General features: G+C 46.5%; 1 protein-coding gene across 1 annotated transcript in view; it reads left to right on the top strand.

The window, feature by feature from the left end:
* Nucleotides 1-13,505, top strand: part of BMPR1B (bone morphogenetic protein receptor type 1B) — a 39,551-nt gene that overhangs the window by 20,368 nt on the left and 5,678 nt on the right. Inside the window, exons 5-8 of the mRNA XM_009902724.2 lie at nt 1,157-1,295; nt 8,030-8,222; nt 9,550-9,847; nt 10,853-11,028. Coding sequence (XP_009901026.2) covers nt 1,157-1,295; nt 8,030-8,222; nt 9,550-9,847; nt 10,853-11,028 — 806 coding nt within the window. The remainder of the gene's footprint in view (nt 1-1,156; nt 1,296-8,029; nt 8,223-9,549; nt 9,848-10,852; nt 11,029-13,505) is intronic.

The following is a 13,505-nucleotide window of genomic DNA, read 5'->3' as shown; positions in this document are numbered from 1 at the left end:
CACCCTCAAAAGGGTATAGCTGTGTGGTGTATTTCATATGGAATCTAATGTACAGCACCCAGAAAGGGCATAGCTGTGTGATGTATTTCATATAGAATCTTTGGCACAACACCTTCAAAAGGGCATAGATGTGTGATGTATTTCATGTAGAATCTTTTGCACAACACCTTCAAAAGGGCATAGCTGTGTGATGTATTTCATATGGAATCTAATGCACAGCATCCTAGGAAGGGCATAGCTGTATGATGAATTCCATTTAGAATCTTTTGCACAACACCCTAGAAAGGGCATAGCTGTGTGATGTATTCCATGTAGAATCTTTTGCACAACACCCTAGAAAGGGCATAGTTGTGTGATGTATTTCATGTAGAATCATTTGCACAGCATCCTCAAAAAGGTATATTTGTGTGATGTATTTCATGTAGAATCATTTGCACAGCATCCTCAAAAGGGCATAGCTGTGTGATGTATTCCATGTAGAATGTTTTGCACAGCATCCTCAAAAGCTGCTCAGGTAGAAGCACAGATTAGTCTTCACCAAGTCCTAAGAAATCCACAGGACAATGTAGGATAAAGAAACCTAAGGTTTCTGAATGTGTTTGTGCGTCAAAGAACTGATCATTAAAAAACTGAACAAAAAGAGAGTGGCACAGGAATGTAAGTAAATGTGTTCAGAATGATATCACCCTCTACATACATTATGGTTAAATAATTTGTCATGTGTTTGAAACAGTCCCAGATCCTATGACCTTACCTCCTGGCTCTTGAAAGCCCCTCTGCAGTCAGTAGAAGATAATTTGCTTGGTCTGTGTTGTGAGCCTATTTAAGTTTCTTGAGAGAGTGACATTTAGTTGCTTTGCACACTTACCCCTCAGTGCATGGTCTTTGAGTTTTAAACTTAACATTACGGTACTGCACACAGTTGCTAAAAAATCCCAACCAACCAACCAAAAATACTATTGTGGGCAGTAAATCCAGCATGTTCCTCAGGGAAACACGGGGAGCTGTGAGTTTGTTCTGTTCTGTTCTATTCCATTCCACCCCACCCCACCCCACCCCACCCCCTAAAGGAAGCAAATGAAGGGTGATGTGCATTATTCATTGCACCTGTGTTGGTCATAGCTAAAGCTGATTTCGCTTTGCTGTAACCCGACAGACACAAACGGCAGGAGACGAGGCCTCGCTACAGCATTGGGCTGGAGCAGGATGAGACCTACATTCCCCCTGGAGAGTCGCTGAAGGATCTGATCGAGCAGTCGCAGAGCTCAGGGAGCGGCTCCGGGCTCCCTCTGCTGGTAAAGAAGCTGTATTACTGTAATGCCAACGTGAGAAGCCAAAAAAAGACAGTGATGTGGTGGGTCGAAATTAGCCCCCAGCCGATTTGGAGAGTTACCCCCCCAAAATGAAATCCCCAGAGCAGCTCAGTGTGGGATGGAGGCAAATGAAGCTCTGTTTGCAAGCAAAATACAATCTGGAAATAGGAAATGCAGTGAATATATACAAAACATCCAACAGATAGACAATAGAGAGATATTGACCATTTATAAACAACACAGAAACCCCTCAGCGTCTTTCCCCCCCCGCTTCCCGCCCCCGGATGGATCCAGGGGGACTGTATAAGTAATAACAACCTGAAAAATTCTGGCAGAAACCCTAAAGAGAAAGCATATTCACATCACACAGAGAGTGACTTTTAAATAGAGGAGAGGCTGAGGGAGCTGGGAGTGTTTAGCCTGGAGAAGAGGAGGGTCAGGGAGACCTTCTTGCTGTCTACAACTACCTGAAGGGAGGTTGTTGCCAGGTGAGGGTTGGTCTCTTCTCCCGGGCAACCAGCACCAGAACAAGAGGACACAGTCTCAAGCTGTGCCAGGGGAGGTTTAGGCTGGAGGTGAGGAGGAAGTTCTTCACTGAGAGAGTTATCAGCCATTGGAATGTGCTGCCCAGGGAGGTGGTGGAGTCACTGTCCCTGGAGGTGTTCAAGAGGGGATTGGATGTGGCACTTGGTGCCATGGTTTAGTAGTCATGAGGTGTTGGGTGATGATCTTTGAAGTCTCTTCCAACCTTATTGATTCTATGATTCTATGACCTCAACCTGGTTTCTTCTTGCTGGGACTGGTCAAGCAATTTCCTATCAACTATTTGGTTTATTTTAAGGAATTCAGCCCCTTTGTTTGAATCCTAAACTGATCCTGACTTCTAAAACAAATCAGTTAAGCAAACTTGCTGGATGAAGTGATCTTATAAACATGCTGGTGTCCAGGTGAATTATTCTATGATTCTATGATCATTTTCCTTTTACATACAATGGTCATTTACTTTCAGTGTTTGCAGTCAGGGACTAGGCTAAAGTTCCCCCTTTGAACTGTAACAAGTGGAAAGGCAAAGCAAGGCACAGGAGATCTTACTGATGTGCCCTCAGTTGTTGCTTTAGTTTGGGGATTTATTTTTCCCTCTCCCAGAAATGGAAAGGATTTCAACTGGAGGGCAGCTGTTTCAGAAGCAGGAGAGAAAAAGAGAAGCTTAGGGTTTGTTTTTGTTCACCATAGCTCATTTCTTCTTTTAGACACCACGGGGTAAGTACAGGCTAACAGAATTCACATACATTCCTCAGGAGCTACCCCAGTGTACAGGACAGCACTTGGCCTGCTGATCTCACTTTCTAGCTTATTCTGTGCAGCACACAATAGCATTTCAAACCCTGGCACTTTGTCTTTATGTAAAAGGGAACTGCAATTCATCAAACCTGGAACCTTTTTATGTCTGGACTTCACTTTGCATTCAGAAGTCAAGAGTGAGTTATTTTTCCTTGCAGTGTGTGGCAGTCTCGAAGGTTTAAGGGGCACAGGGATGGAGTCTGTGATTATTTGTGAACTGACTTCTGTATGGCTGAGCCTTCTGAAAAGGCAGAAGTTCTGCCTTCTGTGGCAGAACAGTTCTGTTCACCAGGAGTTTGTTTGATTTCTGGGGGCAATTGTTGGTTCTTAGTACTGTGAGAAATAATAATGAAAAACAAAACAAACAGAAAAGAGGTAGGTTATTCATTAAAACTAGTGCCTCTGAGAAAATTAAATTAGATTTCATAGAATCATAGAATTCTTAGGGTTGGAAGGGTCCTCAAGGATCAGCCAGTTCCAACCCTGCTCACACTACAGCAGGTTGCTCACAGCCACATCCAGCCTGGCTGCAAAAACCTCCAGGGATGAGGCTGCCACCACCTCCCTGGGCAACCTGTGCCAGTCTCTCACCACCCTCATGGGGAAGAACGTCTTCCTAACATCCAATCTGAATCTACCCACTTCTAGTTTTGCTCCATTCCCCCCAGTCCTGTCACTCCCTGACACCCTCAAAAGTCCCTCCCCAGCTTTCTTGTAGCCCCCTTCAGATCCTGGAAGGCCACAATGAGGTTTCCTCAGAGCCTTCTCTTGTCTAGAGTGAACAGCCCCAACTCACAGTCTGTCTCCATAGCAGAGCAGCTCCAGCCCTCTGCTCCTCCTCGTGCCCCTTCTCTGGACACCTTCCAGCACCTCCAGATCCTTCCTGTGATAGAGGCTCCAGAACTGGACACAGTGCTCCAGCTGTGGTCTCACCAGAGTGGAGTAGAGGGGGAGAATCACTTTGCTTGCCCTGCTGGCCACACTTCTCTTGCTTCAGCCCAGGCTCTGGTTGGCTTTCTGGGCTGCAAGTGCTTACTGCTGGCTCCTGTTGAGCTTCTCATCCACCAGGACCCCCAGGTCATTCACTTCATTTTTGAGATGATGTCTGATGATGTCCCACCTGTCTCCCAAACCTATTAGTTTGTAGGGATCCTGTTACTGCAGACATTGTCCAGTTTCCACGCACTGCATGATTAGGCATCTGGGTTTTGCCCCCACAGCTCTTTTTCTACAATCTGAGGGTGGGGGGGAAAGTAACTAAACTGCAGGTTTTTATAATTCCAGACAATTAAGCAACAGGCTGAGTGGTTGGTGAAAATCTGACCAAACTCAATTTATTCTGGCAGGACTAAGTGCTTAGAGTCCCATTCAGAGTGCTGACTTTTTGTTAAAAATCCAATTTTCTGACAATTAGCATAGCTCTTGAGCCCAGCTGCCAAGTGAGTGCTGTCACTGGTGCTAAGCTTGCAAAACCCATGGCCATTTGCCTCTTTTGAGAGAAACTCCATTATTTAGGCTTTAAGAAAGTTCTATCATATCCCATACCAATGCTCCACTATCAGCCAGTGTGAGCTTGCAGCACAGAAGGCAAATCACAGCCTGGGCTGCATCCAAAGCAGCATTGCCAGCAGAGCCAGAGAGGTGATGCTGCCACTTTGCTCTGCTCTGCTGAGACCTCAGCTGGAGTACTGTGTGCAGGTCTGGAACCCTCAAATTAGGAAGGACATGGACCTGATGGAGAGGGTCCAGAGGAGGGCCATGAAAATGATCAGGGAGTTTGACCATCTCTGCTGCAAGGGCAGAGTGAGGGAGCTGGGGGTGTTCAGCCTGGGGAAACCTCATAGCAGCCTGCCAGTACCTGAAGGAGGCTACAAGAAGGCTGGAGAGAGACTGTTCGCAAAGGCCTGCAGGGACAGGACAAGTGGCAATGGCTTCACACTGGAGAAGAGCAGATGTAGATTGGATGTTAGAAAGAAGTGCCACATCCAATCCCTTTTTGAACACTTCCAGGGATGGTGACTCCACCACCTCCCTGGGCAGCACATCCCAATGGCCAATTACTCTTTCAGGGAAGAACTTTCTTCTCACCTCAAGCCTAAACTTGCCCTGGTACAGCTTGAGACTGTGTTCTCTTGTTCTGGTGCTGGTTGCCTGGGTGAAGAGACCAACCCCTTCCTGGCTACAACCACCTTTCAGGTAGTTCTAGAGAGCAAGAAGGTCTCCCCTGAGCCTCCCCTTCTCCAGGCTAAGCAACCCCAGCTCCCTCAGCCTCTCACAGGGCTGTGCGACCCCTCCCCAGCCTCGTTGCCCTTCTCTGGACACCTTCAAGTGTCTCAATGTCCTTCTTAAACTGAGGGGCCCAGAACTGGACACCAGTGCTGAGCCACTGGAGCAACTATTCTTCCTGAAGGCACTCTTTCCCCCTCCCTCTTTGCCTATGAATATGCAGACCTTCTTTTCCCCAGACATTCCCTTTAAGTAATGATTTGTTGTGGAAGAGAAATAAAGCCAGCTCTATAACGAATCTTGCCCATGGTAAGAGATGTTTTGCTGCATTTCCCAGGCAGCTGCAACCACTACAGGCTGCCTAGAAATACACAAATTAATACTTCTGGGGCCTTGCCTCAAATAAGAGTATGGAAAGTGCCTGGCCATAATGCTCTGGACTTTTATCATGGAGGAATTTGTTTCTGACTGTCTTATTTCCTATGCAAGGACTGACACACCCAGAGGGATTATTCCTGGGGCATAAGCTGCAAATCTATGACAATGTGTTGCTCTGTGCTAAAAAGTAAATGTTTTCCTCCTGTGCAGAACATTTTTCTTCTAATGGGTACACTGCCAATCAGATTTTAAACCAAGAGAGGAGTACAGTAAGTTGGAAATGAAATCTTAAAACCAACAAACTGGGGTGCACAACCAATCCTGTGCTATCATGGAGAACCCCGTTGGCCTCAAAACAGCAAGAAGTGTGGGTGGAGCTGTTGGCCCCCCATGGATCCACAAGCAAAGTCAGGGAAGGAACACCAGGGATATTTATTTCAGTGCTCTGTGTGAAGAGTTTGCTGAATTACAGTTTCACAGGCTCAGGACTTAAGGTGTGACCTAACCAATGCTGAGCACAGGGCAGAATGACCTCCCTGCTCCTGCTGGCCACACTGTTCCTGATCCAGGCCAGGATGCCATTGGCCTTCGTTGTCACCTGGGCACACTGCAGGCTCATGTTCAGCCTACCATCAACCAGTACCCCCAGGTCCCTCTGTGCCTGGCTGCTCTCAGCCACTCTGACCCCAGCCTGTAGCACTGCATGGGGTTCTTGTGGCCAGTATGTAGAACGTGGCACTTAGGTGACTTAAATCTCCTGCCCTTGGACTCTGCCCACCTGTGCAGCCTGGCAAGGTCCCTCTGCAGAGCTCTCCTACCCTCTAACAGATCAACTCCTGCCCCCAGCTTGGTGTCATCTGCAAACTTACTGATAAGGGACTCAACCCCTTCATCCAGATCATCAATAAAGATATTAAAGAGCATGGGGCCCAGCACTGATCCCTGGGGCACACCACTGGTGCCTGGCTGCCAGCTGGCTGTGGCACCATTCACCACCAATCTCTGGGCTCAGCCTCCAGCCAGTTCCTAACCCCAGCTCAGAGTGCTGCTGTCCAAGCCAGGTCCTTTACATAGTATTCTGCCATCTGAAAACCCATATCAGGAATGTGGTTTTAATTTTATTAATGTAATTAAAAGAAGGAACTTTATCGTCATTAAGTATTCTAATTAACTGATTTGTTTCAGAAATCAGGATCAGTTTAGGATTCAAAGAAGGGCTGAAGTCCTTAAAATAAAACTAATAGTCTATAGGAAATTGCTTGACCAGTCCTAGCGAGGGGAAGCCAGGTTGAGGTCCTTTACATAGTATTCTGCCACCTGAAAACCTGCCAGCAATTTTGCTTAATGGATTTGTTTTAGAAATCAGGATCAGTTCAGGATTCAAACAGAGAGGCTGAATTCCTTAAAATAAAACAAGGAGTCTCTAGGAAATTGTTTGACCAGTCCTAGCAAGGGGAAACCAGGTTGAGGCCCTTTACATAGTGTTCTGCCACCTGAAAAGCCATAACGGGAATGTGGTTCTCATTTTCTTCATGTAATTAAAGAAGGAACTTTGTCATCATTAAGTATTCTAATTAACTGATTTGTTTCAGAAATCAGGATCAGTTTAGGATTCAGAGAAGGGCTGAAGTCCTTAAAATAAAGCAAATATTCCATAGGAAATTGACCAGTCCTAGCAAGAGGAAGCCAGGTTAGGGCCCTTTACATAGTGTTCTGCCACCTGAAAAGCCATAACAGGAATGTGTTTTTCATTTTCTTAATGTAATTTAATGAGGAACTTTTCATCATTAAGTATCATAATTCCCTGTGCTTTATGATGCCATTACATCTGTTTGCACAAATTGAGTTACCTGAGGTAACTGCATTACTGTTCAGGATGCATTTTTAAAATGGGGCAAATGGAAAGCCAGGAGGCTAAAATGACATTACAAAACCTTGCAGCAGAATTCCAATGTAATAGAGCTGCTGTTCAATCACTGTGTGAGAGTATCAAAGAGAAGAAATCAGGCAGAAAGATTAGGGCTAGTCTCTGCTCTTGGCTTTTCACTGATGTTAATCAAAACAAATGGCCCCAAAGCCACCGTCTTGGAAGTCTAATAATGCATTGGAGGGCTCAAAAATGGGTTTCTGCTTAAAGGACAGAAGAGGAAAGCTGGGTCTTTGGAAACAGCTTTGCATAAGTACACATCTATGTTTTTCTTCTTTATGTTGTCTAATACAAAACCTCATCGTTTATCTACAAAACAAATGGTCATAAACAGAGTCACAGAATTATGGAGGCTGGGAAAGACCTCTGAGATCATCAAGCCCAGCCTATGACCTAACACCACCACATCAGCTAAACCATGCCACCAAGTGCCACATCCAGGCTTTTCTTAAACACCTCCAGGGATGGTGACTCCTCCACCTCCCTGGGCAGCACATTCCAGTCTCTAATTCCCCTTTTGTTGTTTCCTAACATCCAACCTAAACCTCCCCTGGAGCAGCTTCAGGCCATGCCCTCTTGTCACAAGTTACCTGGGAGCAGAGCCTGACCCCCACCTGACTACAACTTCCCTCCAGGTAGTTGTAGAGAGTGAGAAGGTCCCCACTGAGTCTCCCGAGGTTCACCTGGGCACCACCTCTCCAGCTTGTCCAGGTCCCTCTGGATGCCCTCCTGTCCCTCTGGTGTGTCGACAGCACCACTCAGCTTGGTGTCATCTGCACACTGCTGATGAATGCAGAAGGTTTCTATGGAGCAAGTTATAATTGCCCATCTTTGCCTTTCACAGGTTCAAAGGACCATTGCAAAGCAGATCCAGATGGTAAAGCAGATTGGGAAGGGTCGCTATGGAGAGGTCTGGATGGGCAAGTGGCGTGGTGAGAAGGTAGCCGTCAAAGTGTTTTTTACCATGGAGGAGGCCAGCTGGTTCAGAGAGACAGAAATCTACCAGACTGTCCTGATGAGGCATGAGAATATTCTAGGTGAGTGGAAATTAAAGAGAATGATTTGATGGTGCACATGCTTCTTAGGTCTAATAGTTTTGTATTTGCTGTTGTCCAGTGCCCCTTCCGGTGTCCTTTGTAACCTTCTGTCCTCTGCAGTTAGCCACCCAGCACTTCTCCAATGAAGGATATTTCAAGGTTTGCTGAACATAGCTGGGTATTACTGACACATAAATAAAAGTCAATCAAATAGGGGGGTTGAGGGCTGTTGCTCCAAACACCACATCTCTTTTTAGAACGGAACGGAACAGAACAGAACAGAACAGAATAGAGTAGAATAGAATAGAATAGAATTAACCAGGTTGGAAAAGACCTCTGAGATCATCAAGTCCAGCCTATCACCCAACACCATCTCATCAACTAAACCATGGCACCAAGCACCCCATCCAGTCTCTTCCTAAACATCTCCAGGGATGGTGACTCCACCGCCTCCCTGGGCAGCCCATTCCAATGGCCAATCTCTCGTGCTGGGAAGAATTTCTTCCTAACCTCCAGCCTAAACCTCCCCTGATGCAGCTTGAGACTGTGTCCTCTTGTTCTGGTGCTGGTTGCCTGGGAGAAGAGACCAACCCCTTCCTGGCTACAACCACCTTTCAGGCAAGTTGCAGAGAGCAATGAGGTCACCCCTGAGCCTCCTCTTCTCCAGGCTAAGCAACCCCAGCTCCCTCAGCCTCTCCTCACAGGGCTGTGCTCCAGACCCCTCCCCAGCTTTGTTGCCCTTCTCTGGGCACCTTCCAGCATCTCAACATCTTTCCTAAATTGAGGGGCCCAGAACTGGACACAGGACTCAAGGTGTAGCCTTACCAGTGCTGAGTACAGGGGTACAATGTCTTCCCTGCTCCTGCTGGCCACACTGCTCCTGATGCAGGCCAGGATGCCATTGGCCTTCTTGGCCTCCTGGGCACACTGCTGTCTCATGTTCAGCCTACTATCAACCACTACCCCCAGGTCCCTTTCTGCCTGGCTGCTCTCCAGCCACTCTGAGCCCAGCCTGTAGCACTGCAGGCTGGGTCTGATCCCTTGGCTGTGTGATTGCAGTCAGGATGACCTGTGCCATAATCTTGCCTGGCACTGAGGTCAGGCTGACAGGTCTGGAATTCCCTGGCTCATCCAACCAGCCCGCTAGTGTTTCCATACCTGGGCTCTGTGTTAATGGCTAGAGGTGAGGCATGGTTGAATGGCATGAAGTTGCATGGAGGTGAAAGAAATGAAATATGCTATTTAAATGAAACTCTTGGAGTGGCTGACATTCAAAAAAACCCAAGAGCCCTGGGAAAGTATCAGTCTGTTTGTTTGTCTTTTATAGGATTCATTGCTGCAGACATTAAAGGCACAGGATCTTGGACCCAGCTCTATCTCATCACCGACTACCACGAGAACGGTTCCCTTTATGATTATCTAAAATCTACTACTTTGGACACAAAAGCCATGCTAAAGCTGGCTTACTCTTCTGTGAGTGGCCTGTGCCACCTGCACACTGAAATCTTCAGCACTCAGGGCAAACCTGCTATTGCCCACCGTGACCTAAAAAGCAAGAACATCCTGGTGAAAAAGAACGGCACCTGCTGCATAGCAGACCTGGGCTTGGCTGTTAAGTTCATTAGGTGAGTAGCAGTGAGGAGAATGAGGAACACTTGGTAAATCTGATGGAGGTGCTGGTTTAGCTGTTGGCTGAGGGAGCCTGCACATGCACACAAGCACCTGCAGTAAGGCCAGAACACTCTGCTTAGCTGTGTGTGAGGTGGGGCTGCTTGTGTGGGGGAGGATGTCGCATAAACACATGATGCAGTAGCAAGTAGGAGCTTTTTCACTATGGAGCACATCAGATGCATTTCCCCAGTTCAAGAGGGACAGGGATCTACTTGAGAGAGTCCAGCAGAGGGCTACAAGGATGATGAAGGGTCTTGGAGCCTGATGAGGAGAGGCTGAATTTGATTTAATAAATCCAGTCACATGATGAATGGAAGCTTGGTTCTTGTTAGATGTACATTGTCTCTTCTGGTCAGTGTGTGGCACGTGACACTTTTGGTTAGGTTTTGGGGGTTTTCTACATGTTTACCTCTATGTGTTTACACATTCTGGTTTGTGAAGGTTGGGAGGGATAACACGTAATGCATGCAGCAAAAATGGTTAGAGTCCACTTCCTTGTAGATCTGATTTGCTACACCTAAGTGGTACAGCCCCAGCTCTTGGGTGTCTCAGTTAGTTGCTGGAACTAAAACATTAGGTGGTGGAGTATGTTTAGAAAAGAGCATTTAGGGAAGGTTTGATTGTTACCACCAGCATCAGAGCTCAGGCCAATGCAAAGGAAACCTCACAAATGTTACAGCATCCCCCCTGTAGTCTTATCTGCATTGTGGCTCTGCATTTGAATGCTTAACATAGCCTCAGGCCGGTCAGCCTTGTAAGAGTTGCCTTCACACTAAGAGGCTTTCCTTGTAAGAGTTGTTCCATTAAGATCGTGCATTCCGTTTGACCTTTTGAATGTGGTGGTGTAAATTTACTGCTTCTCTCATCCACATTGCTTTTTGTTGTTGTTGTTGTTGTTGAAACCACTTTCTTGCATGTTTGATGCCCTTTCCCACCCCCCTCCTTTCTTTTTCTTTCAGCGATACAAACGAGGTAGACATACCTCCAAACACCCGTGTAGGAACAAAACGCTATATGCCTCCTGAGGTGCTGGATGAAAGCTTGAACAGAAATCACTTTCAGTCCTACATCATGGCTGATATGTACAGCTTTGGACTCATCCTTTGGGAGATAGCAAGGAGATGTGTTTCAGGAGGTAAAGAGCTGAGAGATCACTTCTAATTGTGTCGGTGCACCCTGTTTAGAACCCAAACGTTCCGCTGCATCCTTGTCCCCGGGCGGTTGTTTCTACCGTAATAAACCAAGGTGGATAAAACAGAGAGGTAACTCTCTTGTTAGCTGTTTTCCTGTTGGAACTTGTTTTAAGGCACCAGTCAGTGCTATTTCAACAGCAAAGGTTTAGATTGTATTTTAATGGCTCATTTGAAGGCAGCAGATGCCTGCACTGAAGAAAGGCTATTGAACTCATCTGGGGGCCTTTTCCGACGGCAGCAGATTTCTGCTGAGCTGGGAGTAGCTCTCTGCTATTTTAGCAGAAAGCCAATAGAGATTTCTTTGTTCTGTTAAACAGGGAGGGGAGCAAGCAATTTGGGAGTGTGCTGTGCCACTATTGAAAATAAACAGCCCATATACAAGTAGGGGGGGAAAAAAGCAAGGATGACACATATTGCATGGTCGTCATATCATTGATGTGCCTCAGTTCTTTCTGGTCTCAGGCTGTCTTGGCTTAGAGCAGGGCAGGTTTGTGCTTTTAACCCTCTTCCAAAAGGGGCAAAAGAAAAACTCTCCACACACAAGATTGGGGAGTTGGAAAGTTTAAATGGAAAGGCTATTCACAACTATGTACAACAGTACAAAGCATGTCAAGTCCTGGCCTTAACGCAGGACCCCATTAAGCCAAAGCTTCACACAAAGCTCCCTTTAAACCAGGCCAACAAACCCAAGCCTTCATTCCCCATGCCTGCCAAGCCTTCACCCTCTATACCAAACCAATGTGACACAGCAAAAATTCAGCTTGGCAGCTCCAGGCCCCAATTAAGCCACTTTAGGCCTAATTGGCAGCATCGCCAAGGCTAAACTCCGGGCCTCACTTCCCCACAAGGAGATAATAGCCTGCATGTCCCTCCCAGGAGAATAGAGGGAAAAGGAAAGAACACTGATTCTGCAGCCAGTTTTATAAGGATGCAGGACTTAGGGGAATGAAATACATCTTACAGTCCACCTCCTGGGTCCTCTGCTCCCTCTGGAGGTCTGTAACTTTGTGGTTCTTAAAGCCACCTAGCCTCTAAACTACCACACAGGCATTCAAGCAGGAGGACAGCAAGATAAGCAATGCAGCCAACCAAACTTGGGGCATAGATCCAGCCTTGTACATGTAGGCTGTGTGTGCTTTCTGTGTGTAGAGCTCTGTGCAGTACAAAAATGCCAGGTGTTACTACCTCTGTTTTGCCACTGAGGAAAGGCAAAAGCCCAGGATAAATTCCAGGGCAGCAGTTGGGTGCCAGAATGGTGGGAAGTAAGAGTTGAGCCTGCCTCTTTTCACCAGGCTTTATGAGTCTTTAAAGCTTGCAGGATTGTGCATAGTGCTGGCTCCCTGCTCACCCTATAGGAGGCAAATTTTGCTGCTGAGCAGCATGAGCCCTGCCTATACAAACTGCCAAAGTATTTTTGCAGTGTTGAAGAATAAAAGTCTGTGATACTCCTGCCATTGTTGATGTGCACAAAGGGTGGTACCTTGCCTTGAAAAGTCCCCCCAACATTAAATTGCCAGACCAGCTGAGTGGGAAGCAAATGAAGCTATATTTACAAGCAGAACTACAATCTGCAATGAAATGCAATGAATACATTCAAAATATGCAGGAATTACAGGTATTTATGATTGATAAACAGCACAAGAGCCTCCTTGGACAAACCAGGGGAGCTAATAGCTTCCCCTTCCCTGCTGCTGTACATGATAGAGGAGAGAAAGAAGAGAGAGTTGTTTTGTTAGCTACTCAGCCACAACAAAGAGCACAGCCAAGGTCAACAAAGCCAAGCAGTAGCACCAGCCAGAGCAGAGGAAGCGAAAAGAGAGGAAGTTAGTTTACCTTACTAGCTTATGTTTGTTAACCCATCCAATGGCATTACTTAGAGCCTATCATTGCTTTTCTTTTCACACCTGATAGTGATTTCTTTACATTCTGCTATTTTCTGTTCAAGATCTGTGGAAAATTTTCCAGGCACAGCCTGAAACGACCACAGCTGGACAGCAGTGGTAGAAAACATCTCATTTGGCAAGCAACTCCACTTTCAGATGAAGACACCTGGCCAGTCTTTGCATGGCAGTGGTATATTGGAACTTGACTGGAATCAACTTCTAGAGGGGGGAAGTCCATCTAGTTGTTAAACAGCATGGTCAATCTGTTATAGAATGAGAGGAGAAGACTGTAGTGGAAGGGTGTTACAGTAGGTTGAAATTTTGCTCCCCCTCCATGAACTTTGCCAGCCCAGCCCAGTTGGAAGCAACTGAAAGCTGTGTTTACAGGCAAAACTACCCTCTGCAATGGAATGCAATGAATATGTACAAAATACACAGGATGCACAATATTTACAGGAATCTACAATTAAGAAACGGCACAAGAACCCCCCTGGTCAAAGACCAGGGGAAGCTACTAGTTTCTCCTTCCCTGCCTC

This window comes from Dryobates pubescens, chromosome 1, assembly GCF_014839835.1.
Source record: "Dryobates pubescens isolate bDryPub1 chromosome 1, bDryPub1.pri, whole genome shotgun sequence".
NCBI lineage: Eukaryota > Metazoa > Chordata > Aves > Piciformes > Picidae > Dryobates > Dryobates pubescens.
The sequence above is the reverse complement of the archived record's forward strand: the minus strand, read 5'-3'. Positions and strand labels throughout refer to the sequence as shown.